We start from the raw sequence: 20485 nt of genomic DNA, 5'->3' as shown, positions 1-20485 counted from the left end.
TGTGACACAAATGCATGGAGTTACAATGATAGGAAATATGAAAAACGATGCTGGATAAAATGGTAATGAAAATATAAATAAAAAGAAGATCTTTAAGAAAGGGGTAGCTGTAAAAATTAAGAAATATGTGACATAATGTACTTAGAGAAGAAAAGACAACTGCAGAATATAGTTAAAGAAATCAACTGCCTGGGATTAAAAAAGAAAGAGAAAAGGCAATAGTATTATTAAAAGTTTTTGTTTAAGTGAAGATAACTAATAAAGCTGCTAAATAAATTTAAAAAGTAAGCATTATGTAATTACTTGGGATGAAACTGAAGTGAATTCTTAAAAAAAAATATTTTATTCAAAATATTAAAATCCAAAAGGAAAAAAATTAAGAGACAAAGCAAAACTAAACAAAAATATTGAAACAAAATGTGCTTTTCAATGAAAAAAAAAAAAAAAGAATAGAAACATGTGTTATCACCCCAAGTTGAACAATGACAAAACTACTCCAACAATAATAGCTTCCCATCTTGTGATGGAGGTCCAAAATTTACAAGCTTGTACTTCTATTTGTAACCCAATTGATTTGTCAGACATTACCTATGTAAAAAAAAAAAAAAAAAAGTTAACAGGTTAAACTACAGGAAAGTAAATATTCAAAGCACTGTCAGGTTTCGGTGCTATCTTGAATAAACTTCATTCTCAAGTGCAAACTGTCTAATGAATCATTTTTATTTTAAGGATAGCAATATCCGACATTTCTGATTCAAATTGCAGCCAAACTGGCCCCTCCTTCCAACCCCCTCCTCTTCCGCTCTCCAACCCCAATGTCCCATTGGCCATCATACAGATCCATCTCTACATCCCGGCACGTTCTTTTCACAGGAATGTAGCCCCCATCCTTGTCTCCCAGGAAACACTATCTGTAACATACAAAACTAGGTAAAAGTTCATCTTGTTATGTCAGCGCTGGAAGAAAGCCTAATTTGGAACGCTGACATCCGGCCCCTCTCCCTTCACTTCTGCGACATCACCTATCCCATGGGAAAACACAACAAGATTAGTCTCATCAGCCCCTCCCTGGCTGTGCACCCCCCCTCCCGGCTTTCCCGGGTGGTCTGCATGGAATTTTGCTATAAGGCGATCAGCTTGAATGTTTGCGCTCTTCACCCAGGAAGCCTCTGACAATGGGTAACCCTTCCATTTAATTAAGTACTGAAGGCGCCCCCTGTGTCATCTTGAATCAAGAATCTGCTGCACTTCGTAGTGCGTTTGGCCCCCAACAACCAGGGGCCCAGGGGGTTCACGTGGCGTTGGCCTTAAAGTAGACCCTACTACAGGTTTTAGAAGGCTACTGTGAAAAACGGGGTGAATTTTCCCCAAAAGCCGTGGCAACTGCAATTGCACTGTAACGGGGTTGATTATTTTTATTATAGGAAATGGTCCTATAAATTTTGGGCCCAATTTCCTGCTCGGGAGTCTAAGTCTCAAGTACTTGGTGGAGAGGTAAACTTTCTCTCCCAGCTGAAATGGTCTTTGGGGAGTTTGGTGCTTGTCTGCTTGTTCCTTATAAGATTGAGCCGCCTTTGCCAGTGCCCTCTTAACATTTTCCCAAGTTTGTCTCAACATTGCCATCCAGTCGGTCAAACTGACTGAGGAAGGGGGCTCCCTCGGGTATTCTGGCATGGGAACAAAATCCATGCCACTCATTATTTTGAACGGGGTTAGCCCCGTGCTGCTGTGGACAGCATTATTATATGCAACCTCCGCAAAAGATAGGAGGTCTGCCCAATTGGACTGCTGGTAGTCGACGTAGCATCTTAAATACTGTTCTATCATAGCGTTCAGTCTTTCTACACCCCCATTGGTGCTCGGGTGAAATGCTGAGCTGAGCCCTTGGGATGAACCTATGGATCGTAGGAACTCCCTCCAGAACTTTGCTGTGAACTGGACCCCTCTGTCGGAAATGATTCTCCTGGAGACTCCATGTAGGCGGTAAATGTGTTTCAGGAACAGTTTGGATAACTGACGGGCTGAAGGCAGTCCACTACAAGGAATGAAGTGTGCCTGTTTGGAGAATAAGTCTATTACAGTCCAGATCACTGTATTTCCACTGCTCCTCGGTAGGTCTACTATAAAGTCCATTGCAATCTCCTCCCATGGTCTTGTTGGCTCAGCTACTGGTTGCAACAATCCAGGCGGGCACCCTGGCCTTGTCTTCATCATGGCACAAATGGTGCAGCTTTTTACATAACTGTCTACGTCCTTTCTCATGTGTGGCCACCAGAACTGCCTTCGTACTAGGTGCAGAGTCTTTAGGAACCTGAAGTGTCCTGCTGGTTTAACGTCGTGGCTCCTCTTGAGAATCAGGATGCGTAAACTCTGTGGGACATAGAGCTTTGTCCCCCTCCATGCTAGTTCATCTCTTTTTGTCAAGAGATGTTGATTGTCCCGATACCAGGGGTCGGTCAATGTTTCATTTTTTAATTTTGCAGTTAAATCACTTGCAAGTTGGCCTTGCTGGTCACGTCATTGCCGTCTGGTGATCACTTGGGCCGCAGCTTGGGTGGAGGGGATGATGGCATTCACTACCTGCTCCCGCTCACTGTTGTATTGGGGCATCCGGGAGAGGGCATCAGCCAGGAAATTTCTCCCTCCTGGGATGTGCTTAAGCTCGAAATTGAAACGATTGAAGTATTGTGTCCACCGCACTTGCCTGGGCGACAGTTTTCATGGGGTTTTTAGAGCCTCTAGGTTTTTATGATCAGTCCAGACTTCAAATGGCTTCTGGCCTCCCTCTAGAAGGTGCCGCCAGGTCAACAAGGCCCACCTTACTGCAAACGTTTCCTTCTCCCACGCCGCCCATCGCCTCTCCGTATCGGTGAGTTTGCGGGAAGTGTAGGCGCAGGGTTGTAGATCACCTTGGTTGTTCTTTTGGAGTAACACAGCTCCTACTGCCACATCACTTGCGTCTGCTTGGATGACAAAAGGCTGTTCCGGATCCGGGTGTTTTAAGACAGGTTCTTTCGCGAACAGTCCTTTTAGCATCTCAAATGCCTGTTGGCAGGTCAGGTCCCACTGTAGGGGTTGTCCTGGGCGAGGTTTCATCGCTGGGCTTCCTGTCTTTAGGAGGTCCATCAAAGGTTTGGCAATCTTCGTGAACGAGGGGATGAATTGTCTGTAGAAATTCGCAAAGCCTAGAAAACTTTGCAGTTGTCTGCGGGTGCGAGGGGGCTGCCATTGTAGAACTGATTGGACCTTGGCTGGGTCCATCTCTATCCCCTCATTTGATACTCGGTAGCCCAGGTAGTCTAGCCGTGATTGGTGGAAATCGCATTTTGGCAGTTTGACATATAGGTTTGCCCGTAGCAGTTTTTTCAGTACTTGGCAGACGAGGGGTATATGTTCGTGTATGGTCTCCGTGTAGATAAGAATATCATCCAGGTAGACGAGGACCCCTTTGTAAAGGTGTTCATGTAAGACTTCGTTTATTAACTGCATGAATACTGCCGGGGCTCCTTGCAATCCAAAAGGCATTACTTTAAATTGGAAACTACCCAGGGGGCAGTTGAATGCTGTTTTCCATTCATCTCCTGCCTTTATGCGTACTCGGTAATAAGCTTCTCGAAGGTCTAGTTTGGTGAAAACCTTCCCTTTAGCTAGGTGGGCTAACATGTCTTTCATAAGGGGGAGGGGGTACAAGTTGTGTATGCAAACAGCGTTGATACTTCAAAAGTCAACCACCAGTCTCATGGAGCCGTCCTTTTTCTCTTTAAACATGACCAGCGCCGCTACCCTTGGTTTCACTGGCTCAATAAATCCCCTTTGTAAGTTTTTGTCTATGTAGTCCCGCATTTCCTGCATTTCTCGGGGCGTCATGGCATACATTTTAGGTTTGGGTAGTTTCGCTCCTGGGATAATCTTGATGGCTCAATCAGTCTCGCGGCGGGGGGGGGCAGAATGTCACACTCGGCCTCGCTGAATACCCCCGCAAGGTCTTGGTACTCCCTTGGGATCTGGCTTGCGTTACCAGCGGTGGTGGGTGCGGCTGCCAATTGCTTTGCTGCACCTTCTGGGAGGGACCCTTGTGTTGGTGGTGTTTTCTTCTGTAGTGGAGGGCTGCTTTGGGGTTTCAGCGTGGGAGGGAATTCTTCTGGTCGGGGCGGCAGGGGTTGGGACCCCTTTGCTATTCTCAGCCTGCGGGTTACCTCTTGCCACCAAATGATTGGGCCCCATTTGTCGAGCCATGAGAGTCCCAATATGACTGATTCTGTCATCTTGGGGGCTATTATGAAGCGGATCGTCTCCCAGTGATCTGCGAGTTCTAGTCTCACGGGTTCAGTCAAGTGTGTGGCGTACGTTCCTCCCACTAGGGACCCATCAACTTGCTTGAAGCGAATTGGTTGTTTGAGCTGTTTAGCTCGGATTCCCAATTTTAGAACTGTGGGTAGGTTGATTAGGCACCGTGTGCTACCCGAGTCTATTAGGGCTTGGAAAGTCTCTTGGGCCCCTGTTTTGGGGGCTGTTAGGCATATGGGGAAAAGAAAAGGATGGACGGGTCCACTCACCATCAGGTCATCCTCGCCTTCGTCTTCCATGTCATAGGGTTCGGGGGACTGATCTCCCTCCTCTGGGATTCCTCTGGTTTCGGTCAGGTGAGTGAAAAACTCAGGGATTTGGGGAGCTTCCCGCGGTACGTGGGTGATGCGCTTGGGCCCTCATTCCGGTCGTGCTTTGGGCGGTGGAGCTGGTCCCGGTCTAGGTGTTCCACATCTTGCAGCTATGTGAACCGCTTCCTCCACATCTGTAGCATTTCAGTGGGCTCCGTGGGGCAGTTGGTCTGTAGGAGGGCTGTGATGTTGGGGTTTCTCGTCTGTTGAGTGGCCCCTGGTCTGGTCGGCCTCTCTCCTTTTCCTCTGGTGGTTTTGACATGTCACTCACCCGCAGAGAGATAAGAGATAAGAGACCCTATCACTTTTGATGGATGGGGAAAAACTTGCTCCCGTTGATAGGGCTCACAACTTGGCTGTCCTCCTGGATGCTCAGCTGCCCCTAGACGACCACCTGACAGCTGTGACCAGGAGGGCCTTTGCACAGGTTCACCTGGTGCACCAGTTGTGCCCTTTCCTGGACCGAGATGACCTTTACACTGTCACTCATGACCTGGTTACTTCCCACTTGGATTACTGCAATTCCCTCTACATGGGCCTTATAGGTTCTCACCTATAAGGCCCTACATGATTTAGGTCCAGGATATTTGCAGGACCTTCTTCTGCCTGCCTCTCACCATCCTGTTCGCTCACATAGGGCTGTTCTCCTCAGGGTTCCAACAGCAAGCCAATGTCATCTGGCGGTGCCCAGGGGTAGGGCGTTCTTTGTGGGTGCTCCCACCCTCTGGAATGAGTTGCCTACTGAGCTCCGGACGGCTCCTGAACTCCGCTTCTTCCATCAGGACCTGAAGACTTGGCTGTTCTAGCAAATAGGCTGACTCTGATTCTGGGTTTTATTATTCATTATTTATTAGTTAATTTGGTTTAAAATGGGATTTTGTTGTACATGTTTTTAACTTGTGTTCACTGCCCTGAGTCCTTCTGGAGAAGGGCGGCATATAAATACATGAAATAAATAAATAAATAAATAAAATGTGGCAGCCCTGAAGAATTTAAGAAAAAGATGACCTCCAGGGTTGACAATATTAAGAGCAGTTTAAAAACATAGAGTCATAGATTCAGCTCTGAATTAAAATGCAATCTCTACCCCTTTGTACATGCATCTAGAAACATCTGACTATTTGGTCAGAATTATGAAATGAGTATAGCATTTCATAATACATGCATGTTCCAAACTTTACTTTCTAACGTCCAAGATTATGATACATGCCAATCTGTATGAATTACAAATAGCTCAATCCAATTGTTAGTCATTAATGTAGAATGTGGAAAGAGAAAAATAACTTATTAAGAGGTAAAAAAAAGTTAATAATCTAGGATAAATGATTGCTATTTATCTTTTTCCAAAATGCATAGGAACTCTGTATTTGATGTATGGTTAAGTAATCTCAATTTAAGTGAGAGTAACCATGCAATGTTATATATGTTTATTAAATTTCAGTTTGTTTTGCTTAAGATTGATTCCTGTAGAAACTTTTTAATTTCACTATAAATGCATAAAAACCTTTTTTTGAAGTATATTTAATATAATTATATAAAAGCTATGTTGTTTATTTGAAGATATGGAAAAAATAATTTCAGATGCTTTCTGGAGGGAAAAAACACCACTTCCCCAAATCAGTACATAATTTTGATTCCATATCACTTTGACTTTTCTGCTATTGTACGTTAGCAGAAAACATAAGCTTGACTCCTTGGCATGCAGCATTCTATTATATTTAAAAGTAAGTAAAAGATGTGTTTCCAGATACAGAACTTGGTAAAGAAGGATATGCATGTCACCAATATGCTGATTTCAAAAATAAAATGATTTTCTGTACTATGTTTAAGCACTATAGATTTGAGATTATTTTAGTTAAGCTATTTCACGGACAGAAATGTAATTGCAGCATCACATAATTAGAACAGATTTATCCTTATTTTCAGTTAATGTAATTGTAATTCCCTGTTCATTTGTAATCATCCTGATTTTCTTATCACTCCCAGAAGGCAGATAGAATAGTACGTGCCTGGCCACTGTAGTAGAAACTGAGGTGTCAGATCCATGAACTATATAGTTGCTGAAGTTATATATGTGACGGGGAAATTATTCAGTATTTAGGTGCATACCACTGCTATTATTTTTTCAGTTTGTTGTTTGAGATGCTCTAACTTTTCTTTGAAAAGGAATTGCACAATAAGTTAGGCTTTGCTTATTACATTTTTTTTTGTAATTGTTTTCTATCTTACTTTTCAACAAACTACAGAAATCAAAGGATCACAAATTCAGTATGGATTTTGCTTTACCGTATTCTCATCAACTGGTTTGTAGTATTGTATGTTGAAAAAAATTATTGTGGGCTCTTTTGCGCCTTCTTTGAAAATATAATTTGATTTATCTGTTTCTATTCATGCCAGATAAGAATTTGGATACTTTTTAAAACATGAATATTGACTAAGGGAATGACTTTTAATACATTTACTTTTCTACATCTGTAGCAGGGAAGTGGTATTTAGATAAAATTGCAATGAATCTGTATATTTAATCAATGGATAAGTCACTCATGTTCAGTATTGAAACAGAAAACTATTAAGTATGAATCTGGAAGCAGCTACAGCTGCCTAAAATGCTGAACATTCTTTCTTAAAAAACAGTGCAAAAATTAGAGCCTGCTGTTTTGTATATAGATTGCATTCTTTTTCTTAATTCAAATAAAGGTTTGCAGAAACATGCTTAGTTATTTGAATGTCTTTGCAGTTTGAAAATTCCTTTCAAGAGTTTCCAGTTATATACATCTGTACCAGACTGTGGTCATAATATCTGCACATGGAATATAAAAGAACTGAACAGAGCACAAATGCTTGTGAAATACAGCTTATTCAACAGACCATAATTTAAAAAAAACTGCATGAGTTATTGTGGTATATGGATTAAGCGATGTCAAACTGCTTTTCCTCTTTGTTGCATAAATAAGCATATGAACATGAACATTGTGATAGTATTGTAAGATGACATTTTTGATAGAGTAAATAAAAAAATGAGGGTGCAGAGTACATTATGTGGGTGGAGAGATGTTAGATTCTATGTATTGACAGCTTGGTAGGTTTTCTGATCATCAGGTGAGCATTCTTATTCTGTTTAAAAAAACAGTAATCAAGACTAAGTTCTGATACAATGATGAATGAATCTGTTCCAAGTGAATTCCTCATCTTGGGCTTCTCTGGTCTCCAGGAACTGCAGCTGTTACTTTTCTTTATCTTTCTTGGCACATATATATGTACTCTGGTGGGGAACATCTCCATTCTCACTTTTGCTTGCCTGGACCCACAGCTTCATACTCCCATGTACTTCTTCCTAGGAAATCTCTCTTTTCTGGATATCTGTTATACCACCACCAATGTCCCTCAGATACTTGTGCATCTCATGTCACAGAAGAAGAGTATCACTTATGCTGGATGCATAACTCAACTCTATTTTTTTCTGTCTTTTGTGGGCACTGAATGCATCCTACTAGCTACAATGGCCTATGATCGCTTTGCAGCTATCTGCCATCCTTTGAACTACACTTCCATTATGAGAAGAGCCTTTTGTCTCCAATTGTCTGGTGCCTGCTGGGCAAGTGGCTTTCTCAATTCAGCTCTTCACACTTATTTTACATTCTGTCTGCCATTCTGTGGAGCCAATCACATCAATTATTTCTTCTGTGATATTCCTCCCCTTCTAATGCTTTCATGTGGAGACAAAACCTTAAATGAGATCATCTTATTTGTAGTTGGGATCTTCATAGGATGGATTCCATTTGTTTGCATTCTTCTGTCTTACATTTATATCATCTCCACTATCATGAAGATACAATCCAATGAAGGGAGGATCAAAGCTTTCTCCACCTGCACGTCACACCTGACTATTGTCATCTTGTATTACGGAAGCTCCATTTTCACTTACGTCCGGCCAATATCAACGTACTCATTGGATAAAGACCGACTTATTTCTATTCTTTATAGCATTATCACTCCCATGTTAAACCCTTTGATTTATACCTTAAGAAACAAAGACATTAAGAATGCCCTGAAAAAGGTTTTTTTCAGGAAATTTTATTAAAAATGTATAAAGTAACAGCTTGGTCTGAAACAAAATTGGGAATACTCACATATTTTCTAAACTTCTTGTCAGATGTAAATGCCTTATTCTCCAATGTGTAAATAATGTATATATGGAACATCAGAGGTTAACTTATTCTTTGGACTTTAATGTATTCATAACTTACCACTCCCATTCCTAGCTCCACCCCTTGTATATATAAGGAGCCAACCTCACCATTCTCGTTGCTTCTACCTCGAATATTCAGTGAATATAGAATGCCTATCATAATTAAAAAGAAATATATTTAAAGCTTTAACTTCTATTATCTTTATTGAGTCTGATCCTGAAAATATTGCAACAAGCTGGTAGCAGAGGATGGTTAATTGACTCAATAAGTAATTAAAAATGTCCAAGAAAGATAGGCCCAACACCAGGGCCTACAGCAAAGAAATAGAAACTGATCAAGAGATGATCAACGAATCCACCAATGCGATTTCGAGAGAATCCGAAGAATACACCACTGAAGAAGAAGAACTAATGAGTGAAAATAATGACCAGAAAGAAATCGAAATAGAAAATAACGAACTCAGGTCAGAGATATTAAAGATACTAAAAAGCCAAAAGAATGATGAAAGTCTCATCGCGGACCTCCAGGAGATGCTGAAGAACAGCGGAGCAGCGAGAGAGAAAAACGTCATTAAAGAAAAACCCAAAGATCAAAAAATCGTAAGTGAGATGACTACTGAGAAAATAGTTGTTAAAAAGAAAAGATGTGATCCCGCGCGAAATTTTGAATGGCAGCCATCTTGGTTTCAACGAACTTCAAAAGAGAATGGAACAGAGCCAATCAAAACGCTCAGTTCAAAATTTCTGGCGCGAAAAACACTATCAGACGAAGAAAGTGAGAAAGAAGTCTCAAACTCTTCAGATGATCCAAAATCAGAAAGTGAAGACGATTTAACAAAATCTCAAGTAAAATCAGCAATGAAAACGCTTTTTGCTGCTTTTGGGCCAAGACTGAAAATTACCAAGACATCTACGAAGAAGCAAGAAATCAAACCGGCGACTCAAGACCTGCACGCTCCCATCCTGACTTCGAAAGCGACGACGCCCGAGCCCAGAGAGCCATGCCGATTTCGCCCTACACCACAGACAAAATCGAATACCAACGCACACAAAAAGAAGAAAAGAACCGTCACCACCACCAGAACCCCAAAAACCGAGCCAGAGACCGACTCATCTGAGGAGGAGCGGATCGAGAGAGCTGAAAGGGAGAGAACCTTCCACGACGCCACCAAAGAAGAAATGAACAACGCGCATGTGCGAAACTACGTAGACGACCCAGAAGGATTTGAACTGGCCAGAGAACCGCGCAGACTCATTGCAAGCATCCCAATGCCGTTCTGTAATTTCCTGCACTTGAGAGATCACGGACTGCCCCAGGTTGTAAGTAATGGACAGAATAATGTAGGTAACTTACCCAGTGACTTCCCAAAACTTAGAATTGATGGCATTAATTTACAAGAGTGGTATCAACAGCTTCAGGTTATTTTCATGAAAGAAAATTTACTATTCTTTATAACTAGCCCTCCAAGAAGACCTTGGACTTTAAAAATAGATTGTTTACATCATAGAGCATTTTTCATAATAATATCTAGCGTGTCTCCTGCAATGTATCATAGCATCAAACCAAACCTAACTGTATCAGAAATAATTCAATGCATGTTTAATCTATTTCACAGCGATAGCGTAGCTACAACCACAAGAATGTCTAAGGATTTCTTTTCCTCTAGAGTAAAACCAGGGGTTTCTATAAGTGAGCATTTGATAAATCTAAACAAAATAAGAGCTGAGCTACAATTGAGGGGGGAAGTGATTTCAGATCAAACAATGAAAAGTGTTATTATCAATTCACTTGATCCATCATGGGATAGCTTTATGTCACACTTAGATACCATTAATTTGGGATATTTATCCATAGAAAGTCTATCTAACAAATTGATAGCAGAAGACAATTCAAAAAAAAATCGATCCAGTAACCAAACAGACCACAAACCTTTTAGGAAAGTAGTCTTTCAAGATAAACATAATGAGGCCTTTAGATGCTACAATTGTGGATCCAGGGAACATAGCAGAAGAGACTGCCCCAAAGTCTCAAGAGAGAGACATAGACCAGAATATAGGAACAAATATAATTACAGACAATCTTCCACAGATAGACACAAATATAGAAGCCCACCAAATTACAAAGAAGGTAGAGGGGGTAGAGAAAATTCAAAAGAGAGGAAATCTGGGTCACTGAATGGGCTAAATAAACAAGACAGCACCAGAACACAGCAGGATGAGAATAACAATTGGCTTATTGACTCTGGTGCAACAAATCACACCACCAACAACAAAAGTATATTATCTTCATTTATAGAAGATAAGTTTGTGATAAAGGTAGCTAATCAAGAAAAGGTTCAAGTACTAGGCAAAGGAAATGTGACCTTGCCTGGTCTAGGGAAAATAGAGGGGGTATTATTAATCCCAGAAATACCTCACAACATACTAAGTGCCATAAAATTAAGCAGAGAATCTGATATCAATATAGTTTTCTCAAAGGGGAAAGCAACTATAGAAAAGAACAAAACAAATGTAGGTACTGTAATGATAAAAGGAGGTCTACCCTATCTGATAACTAAAGAAAGATGTTTACATAACATTGATTCAAATATGGAAGATTGTATTGAAGCAGATGATGAAAATGTCAGTAACAGTGACAATGATGAGTGTAGAATAACTCATGATCACAAAAACACATACAAGGAAAAGAAACCAAAAATAGGTAAACCAATTCATGATGAGTGTGCTCACATCTTACACAGGAAGTTAGGACATGCAAGCTTTCCTGTAGTACAAAAAATGACTGAACACGCAGAAGGTGTCAAAATAAAAAATTGTGAAAATTATTTGGAATGCTCAGTATGTAAGTCCACCAAACTAAAAACCAGTCCCAGACCAAAAAAATCTAACAGATCAACTAACAATATTTTTGATTTGGTACATATGGACTTAGTTGGTCCATTAAGTCCCTCAATTACCTATAGAAAACGTTACTTCCTAACAATAGTGGATGACTACAGCCGATATGGTTTTGTTTACACATTAAAGCACAAGGATGAAACATTTCAGAAATTTAAGGAATTCTACAAACGTATAGAAACACAACATAATATCAGAATAAAGCAAATTATGACAGATAGGGGATGTGAGTTCATGTCTAAAGAATTCTCCCAATGGTTAAAGGATAGAGGAATGTTACATTTCACGTCCAATCCTTTTTCTGCATTTCAAAATGGAGTTGCAGAGAGGAAAAATTCCACACTACAAACCATGATTAGGTGCACATTAGAGGATGCTGGTTTAGGCAAACAATTTTGGTCAGAGGCATTACATTATTCGAATTACACTCAAAATAGAACCTGGTCCAGTATTGTGAATAAGACACCATATGAGGTGATGTACAATAGAAAACCCAAATTATCACACATGCACATATTTGGAGTCACTGCAGACGTACACATACCTAAACAATTGAGGAGAAAGGGAGAAAACGTATCCAGGAGATTAAGATTCATGGGATACGAAACTGGAACCAAAGGGTACAGATTTATTGATAGTAATAACAAATTTATAGTATCCAGAACAGCTGTGTTCCATGAACAGGCCAATTGGTCAAAATTGCACCTTAATGAAATATTTCCTAATAAATGTAAAGATACGATATCTTGTGAGGAAGGAACAACAGAAAATCAAAATATTAACAAAAGTAAGAACAAAACCAAAACTTGGACTAATAGTCAGCATAAAATAAAGACAGACACATTAACAAAAAAGGAAGCTAGATATTTGCATGATAACCATAGCAAGCCTGAAAGAACTATTAGAAACAATAGAAACCAAATACCAAATAAATACAAAGATTACATAATGCATATGAATGGAGAACAAATAACACCTAATACATATGAAGAAGTATTGAAACTTCCACATGAAGAAAGAGAAAAATGGGAACTAGCTATGGAAAAAGAGATGGAAAGTTTACAAGGATTAAATGTATTCACACCTGCGATCGCACCTAAGGATAAAACAATTATAGGTACCAGGTGGATTTATAAAATTAAGAACTTAGAAGGAGGCAATACCTTATACAAGGCTAGACTAGTTGCACAAGGCTATGCACAAAAATATCCAGAAGACTATACTGATACATATTCACCCACAGTGAGAACAGAGAGTGTCAAAACAGCCCTTGTAGTAGCATCTGCACTCAATCTGGACGTATTCCAATATGACATACAGACCGCATACTTACATGCAAAATTAGATAAGGAAATATATGTAAGAGCACCACACAGTCAATACACTAATAAGAACGAAATTTGGTTATTAAATAAGAGTCTGTACGGATTAAAGCAATCCGGCAAAAGATGGTACGATTGCTTGGTAAAAGTACTTAAGACCATGGATTTCAACGCCACCACTGCTGATAACTGTTTCTTTGTAAAAAAGAGTAATGATCATATTGAATTTGTATTAATTTACGTGGACGATATTTTATACATTGGAAAGCATAAAGAGAGCAGGGAAATCTTTGTAAATAAGTTAAATGAACACTTCTCACTGAAATCTCTGGGTAAAGTGAATAAATACCTTGGTGTGCAAATTAACAAAACTAAAAGGGGATTCAAACTTACACAGAAAGATAAAATCATCGAACTCCTAAACAAATGTAACTTAAATAATGCTAAAACCTGTGACACCCCTATGCAAACTGATTTTCTTAGAAACACTGATGAATCTTCCCCTGAGTTTAAAGACAACACATTTTACAGATCAGTTATAGGTTCACTCCTTTATATATCTAATTGGACTAGGCCAGATATTGCATTACCTCTCAATCTATTGTCAAGATATGTTAGTAAACCAACCTTGTATCATTGGGAAGCTGTCAAAAGAATTCTAAGATATCTGAAGGGTACATTAGATTTTTGTTTAATGTTGGAACCCAATAATGACAGAGAACCAAAAATTACTTGTTATGCTGATGCAGATTGGGCTGGTGATACAACATGCAGAAAGAGTACTTCTGGTTATGTTTTTCTATTGAATGATTGTCCAGTTTACTGGTATACTGGTAAACAAGAACTAGTGGCCACTTCTACTACAGAAGCGGAATATGTTTGTTTGTCCAAAGCTGCAAATAACCTTGTATGGTTCAATGATCTGATCACTGATGTTTGGAAGAAACCCACCTTACCATTTATTATGCATGAAGACAATAAAGCGGCCATTGAAATATCCAGATCCGATGCAATTGGACAAAGGTCCAGGCATATTGATATAAAGTTTAAGCATGTGAGACAACTGTCTCAAGACGGATTCATTAAAGCAATACATTGCGATACTTCTGAACAATTAGCTGACATATTAACAAAACCCTTACCTTCTAAACAACACAAATATTTAACTTCTAAATTATATGTATTATATTGTCCTGAATCAGAATGTAATTGGTGTTGTGTAACGAACCGGCATTTAGAGGGGGATTTGTCAGATGTAAATGCCTTATTCTCCAATGTGTAAATAATGTATATATGGAACATCAGAGGTTAACTTATTCTTTGGACTTTAATGTATTCATAACTTACCACTCCCATTCCTAGCTCCACCCCTTGTATATATAAGGAGCCAACCTCACCATTCTCGTTGCTTCTACCTCGAATATTCAGTGAATATAGAATGCCTATCATAATTAAAAAGAAATATATTTAAAGCTTTAACTTCTATTATCTTTATTGAGTCTGATCCTGAAAATATTGCAACACTTCTGTTTACCTCTAATTATATGAATTATGTCTCTTCCTATATTTCTATGAGTTTTATATTACTATGTACTGTGTTTTACTCTATGCCAGTGATGGCTAACCTTTTCCAGACCAAGTGCCCAAAGTGTGTGCACCCCCGAACCCCCAAACTACAATGTGCAAGCCCCCATGCATGCACACACAGCCCTTGCATGCACCCCTACACATGCACGCACAGCCCCCACACATGCCCCCATGCATGTACTCCCCACATGTGCCCCACCCCCCATGTATGCATGGCAGGGACCTGCTGGCCAGCAGTAGGTGTGCGCATATGCGCAGCAGAGCTGAACTGGGGCAACGGCTTACATGCCATCAGAGAGGGCTCTATGTGCCACCTCTGGCACGCATGCCATAGGCTCACCATCATGGTTCTATGTGTTTCCTATTATAGTATTAGCAAGTATCTATATTTTCCCCCTTTTCCATCTGTTCTCTAACAGATTAGTTATGTAGTATGTGTATAAAGTGTTATGAATGAATTAAGGACTTAAAACAAATATTAATTGAATTCTTTTTATAGCTTAATAAAATTATAGATGCCACTTTTTCAGTTAATTACAAATTTCAAGCAGGTTTTAACAACAACAATGAAGCTTCTATCTTCAAAGAAAATGTTAACCATCAGAGGGAAGGAGTTTGGACCTGTCTCTTTCATTCCCTTTTTTAAAAAAGAAAACTACCTTTGAGTCCACTCCGACTTGCTACTTTTCTTTGCATTTGTGTTATAAATTATAGCTCTGTCAGGAAAGCAAATTATTTTCCTCAGTTTGTGAAAAATGCTATTGATAGTGACGTTGAGATTTGGGCAATATAAAAATTGGATTGACAGATGATATTGCATCTACATGCTAATAAATAGTAATGACCCTCAGAAAGAAAGAAAAGGGAAAGGCAGGACTGGAGAGACTTTTTTCCTTCTTCTAGCCTGCTTCCTTAGTAAAATTTTGTAGACAGATGTAGATCTAGCTTGCTAGCTTTATTGCAGTAGCACATGACTGAATGCATTCTATGTAGATAAGCCTTCATTCATTCATTCATTCATTCATTCATTCATTCATTCATTCATATTTGTTTATTTATTTGATTTTTATCCCACATTTACTACCTTAAATGTTTCTACATCTGGATTCAACCATCCATGTATTAATAGCTGAGAGTAATTGTCAACTTCAAAAACAGATCAGGACTGTCACATCCATTTTTTTCTGTTTCTTAGCTTGACACACTTTGGGGGTGTGGGGAAGAGGGAGCTCTGGAATGTCAGACCACATATCAACAACTTACTATCCCATAGGAACCAAGGTCATCCCCTCAGTGCTGCCCAGAGACTGGAAGAAGTTACTAAGGAAATGACACAACACCTAATTAGACAATGTGACTTGTGACAAATACAATGTGAATTCTAGTCCCACCTTAGGCACAAAGCCAACTGCGTAATTTAAGACAAGACAGTCTCTGTGACCTCTAAGAAAAGGAATGGCAAACCCCTTTCAAAAATGATATCAAAAAACTGCTTATCCAGGCAGTTGCAAAGAATCAGGAGTTACATGAAGGCATGCATACAGACACACACAAAGACACAGAGAGAGAGAGGGGGAGAGGGAGGGAGGGAGAGAGAGAGAAAGAGAGAGAGGGAGAGAGAGAGAAAACAAATATTAAGAAGTTGTATTTTCTAACTTAAATCCCAAGTGGCTTGATATTGCTTTTAAAACTTATTTTAATTAAGTTATTCATGGTAACATAATTGCCCAAAGGGGATATTCAGTTGTCCAATATACTTTGCAGTTAAATTTAATGAATGTCTATATCTATAATGTGAACTCAAAAGGTCTTAAGGTTCTTTGAACTTTTCATTTTCTTTTGTCTACCCATCTGTGCAGGTACGTTAGGATGCAGAAGGGTCCACTTTGCCTTTTGGGGAGTTATTAGGAAGTGCTGTGATTTCCTTTCTTGTCCTAATTTCATATTCATATCAGTTCCCAAAATTTATTGCAAGACTAGATTTAGTGATATTCTTATGGAGGCATGCTTTTCTGGCTTATCTAATTGTTTCTGTGGCAGTAGTTTTTGTAAAGCATATTTGTTTTTGCATAATTTTATACTCATAATTGTGCATTCAGATATAAATTGAGAACATTAATATCAGGCAATCAAGACCACCTAAATTTATTTTATCTCTGATTTTTATTGCCTGATATAATTGATACAATTTATCTGAATACTGAAAAAAATTATTGTATTGATGACAGATATTGATAGGGAATAATTGCTTGATTATTTGAAAAAGTATGATATCCTAGTATGAATTGCTTTTCATTCTGTCGGTCACCATTGTAACAACATATTCATATTTGATTGTTAATATTTTGTTGCATCTTAACATAGCCATTAGTTTTGTCATTTTAGGATAACAGATTTCTTTTATGTTTAATTATTTAGTCTTACTAATTTATAGATTTAATAGTCATAATTCTGTATTATGTTTTATTACTGTACATAATTGTATGGATGCCTTTAGATATCTCCTGTATTTTATTTTGCTATATGTTATAGAAAATGTTATCAAATACGACATGTATTTCATCTTAACATATTTATCTACAATATATATTGTATATAATATATATTGCTTTTATAGTTGTGGGGAAGAATGGTTGATCTTAATGTATCTTACAATTATAAATAGCAATAGCTGCATTTTAAATTAAAAGATAACATCTTAATTTTCATTAGTATTCATTGGAAATTGCACAAATCTAGAAATGATTATGACTTGCATACTAATATATAACAACTGGATATTAACAAATCTAAGACGCAATTGTTTCTTTAACCAGTTGAATCTTCGTAATACTTTTTTTCCCCAATCACAGAGTAGACTTTGGGATACCTATTACACATTTCCACTTATTTTTGGTCCATCTTATATTCATTACTTCATTATTACTTCTGTATTTTTGGTATCCATAGTCACATATCATCATGTTTTTATCTATGTATTATTCCTTTCATATTCATTAATGGTTATTCATAAAATGGAAAAGATATGATAGTTTAATATTTTGTGTATTACTTACTTTTATCATCCAAGTTAAAAAGAGAGCAAGCCTTTTTATTTCATTTATGAAAAAGAAAGACATCTGTGATGAAAAAGGAAGGCAACTCAGCATCAACTATTTTATATTTATTAATGTAGTTTTCATTAAGCAAAGCAAAAAAATATATTTTGTTCAAATGGGAATTCTAGCAGAAAGTTTTTATAGGCTTTCCACAGTCAGAAAAAATGAATGTCTTTTAAATATCAAGAATATGTTTCATACTATCACTGTTGTTCCCTAAATGCCATACTTTTATTAATCAATAATTTACGTATAAAAGAGATAATTATAACTCAAGTCAAAAATATAAATAACATATTATATTTATAACATATTTCAGTCCTGATACTATCTGAATGACGAGACAAACCAATCAGTCAGTTGTTGAAGAGTTTATATTTGTGGGATTCTCCAGAGAACAAAGGACTAACCAATACTTGTTTGTGATTGTCCTCTGCATGTACCTCATTACTCTTGTGGGAAATTCACTTATCATCATAGCTATCCATATTGATGCACGACTCAGCACACCAATGTACTTCTTCTTAGGCAATCTGTCTTTTTTGGATATCTGTTTTACAAGCAGTGTGGTGCCTCAGCTGCTGGTCCATTTCCTAACCAGTCACAAAACTATCTCCTTCAGCAGATGTATGACTCAGCTTTGCATCTCTTTAACCTTTGGTAGCACTGAATTTATTCTATTGGCAGCCATGGCTTATGATAGATATGTAGCTATCTGCTCTCCCTTGCACTATGAGGTTATCATGAGAAAGAAAGTGTGCATCCAGCTGGTACTGGCTTCCTGGACTGGTGGATTTTTTAATGCTATGATACAGACTGGGTTCACTATGCGTCTTGAGTTCTGTTCATTCAACACTATTAATCATTTTGCTTGTGAAGTTCTTGCTGTTATAAAATTAGCTTGTTCAGACTTATTTGTTAATGAAATCTCTCTAATGGTGGCAGGATTCATTATCCTCTTAATTCCCTGCATTGTGGTAATGCTTTCCTATGTTTACATAATCCATGCAATTTTGGCAATCCATTCTTCTCAAGGTCGCTATAAAGCGTTCTCTACATGTACCTCTCACCTGATGGTGGTTACTCTCTGCTATGGCACAGCAGCCTTTGCTTATATGAATCCCAAAACTAGCAATTCTTTGAATCAGGATAAGATCCTTGCTTTCTTCTATGCGGTAGTTACTCCAATGTTCAACCCCCTCATATATAGCCTAAGAAACAAAGAAGTAAAAGGAGCCCTGAGTAAAATAGCAGGGAAATGTATTTCTGGGGGAAATTAATAGATAATTTGTGTACTGTGAATTTATATACAATGTAATACTAATTCAGGTATTTCCCTGGTCATACAAGAAAGTAGAAAGAAAGTATTGGGATATTAATGCCTATGAAGATTCTCATTCATCCGGGTCATGGTTGTCCCAAAGGTGTTTTTTCAAGAGACAACTGGACTTTCTGGTTTTTCTTTGAAGACGTTTCACTTCTCATCCAAAAAGCTTCTTCAGCTCTGACTGGATAATAGGGAATGGAAGGATTTATACTCCTTGCAGACAGCTTTAAAAGAATGCAAATGACCAGTTGTCTGCAACGAGTATAATTCCTTCTATTCCCCACTATCCAGTCAGACCTGAAGAAGTTTCTTGGATGAGAAGCAAAATGTCTTCAAAGAGAAAGTCTAGTTGCCTCTTGAAAAACACCTCTGGGACTATTGGGATATTAATTCACTACACAAGTTCTAGGTATCTCTCACTTGATGGTGGTCAGCCTCTATTATGGCACAACAGTCTTTGCTTATATGAATCTCAAAGCCAAGACATCTCCCATACAGAATAAGATCCTTGCATTCTTCTATGGAGTAATTACTCTCATGATAAGCCCTATATATATACAATGTAAGGAATGAAGAAGAAAACATGGGGTATTAGATTCACTTCTCCTGTTCCTATCACTGTCTCCCTCTATATTAACACAAATTCCATAGGTTTAATGTGTCTAGATAATCAAATGCAGGCTTCTAAATATAGTAATATGAATACATTAAGATTAATCCATATGAATGAATACCCTGCTTGATGAGAGAGAATATAGAGACTTTTATGAACTTTTACTTGAAAATGTTTTAGTGTTTAAAACAAGGAAGTTGGAAGCAGTGAAGACAAAAAAAATACAGTATGTGGAGTGCCTTTCTCTTCTCTATCAGCTTGTCATGTTCAAACAAATGTTCAAACAAGGCCACATTGTTCTGATGTGGTAATAATCATTAAACCACATATTAACATTTATTATGTGGTGTTGATTATGGAATGCTAAGAATATATTTAACGAATGTGTACATTTTTAAAAGACTCTTCACATGAGGGCATTTGGATTGATGTACCTGTCAATACAGGAAAGCATAATGTGTTAAAGTAATTGTAGTATTACTTGAAAGCAATTGTATTACTTAGCCAAGTCACAGGTATAGAATCTGTCATTCAGCAATGCTGCCAAATTATTAATAATGAGCTATCTGTCAACTTGCAAAGCATCGTCCTCTCGAGTTGACATAGGCCAGGAGGGATGGGAAACCGACAAAATGGTATGGCAGCCAAAGATGGATGCACATTCTATGCTTATCTCTCTCAAGGCTGTATCCCAGCCAGAGGGGAGTGACCTCTACAACCCACAAAATTGCTTCATTGGTGAATGTGATTGATGATACACCCTGGGGGGAGGTGGGAAACAGGGTAATAATTG

At 38.3% G+C, this 20485-nt stretch overlaps 2 protein-coding genes across 4 annotated transcripts; both read left to right on the top strand.

The window, feature by feature from the left end:
* Positions 1-5146: 5146 nt before the first annotated feature.
* Positions 5147-8739, top strand: LOC117668855 (olfactory receptor 5V1-like). Of its 3 annotated transcripts, none has more exons than XM_034422912.2 (2): positions 5147-5168; positions 7820-8739. In XM_034422912.2, exons 1-2 carry the CDS (start codon positions 5147-5149, stop codon positions 8737-8739), a joined length of 942 nt encoding a protein of 313 aa, XP_034278803.2. The 3 variants fall into 3 exon arrangements, with proteins under 3 accessions (XP_034278803.2, XP_087750647.1, XP_087750646.1); XM_087894521.1 differs by lacking the exon at positions 5147-5168 and adding an exon at positions 6253-6278 and having other exon boundaries at positions 7836-8739; XM_087894520.1 differs by lacking the exon at positions 5147-5168 and adding an exon at positions 6731-6759 and having other exon boundaries at positions 7836-8739.
* Positions 8740-18087: 9348 nt separating this feature from the next.
* LOC117668854 (olfactory receptor-like protein OLF3) lies at positions 18088-19032 on the top strand. The gene has a single exon (XM_034422910.1). It carries the CDS (start codon positions 18088-18090, stop codon positions 19030-19032), a length of 945 nt encoding a protein of 314 aa, XP_034278801.1.
* The last annotated feature ends 1453 nt before the right edge of the window (positions 19033-20485 follow it).

This window comes from Pantherophis guttatus, chromosome 4 (assembly GCF_059756535.1).
Source record: "Pantherophis guttatus breed Tessera chromosome 4, ASM5975653v1, whole genome shotgun sequence".
NCBI classification, from domain to species: Eukaryota; Metazoa; Chordata; class Lepidosauria; order Squamata; family Colubridae; genus Pantherophis; species Pantherophis guttatus.
Note: the sequence above shows the minus strand (reverse complement) of the source record. Positions and strands in the feature narration are given on the sequence as shown.

Bases quoted from the DNA above. Each gene is read 5' to 3' on its own strand.
- LOC117668855 (XM_034422912.2), top strand. From the start codon at position 5,147: ATGACCTGGTTACTTCCCACTT. The intron at 5,169-7,819 runs GGATTACTGCAA...ATACAATGATGA, and splicing joins GACCTGGTTACTTCCCACTT to ATGAATCTGTTCCAAGTGAA.
- LOC117668854 (XM_034422910.1), top strand. From the start codon at position 18,088: ATGACGAGACAAACCAATCAGTCAGTTGTTGAAGAGTTTATATTTGTG.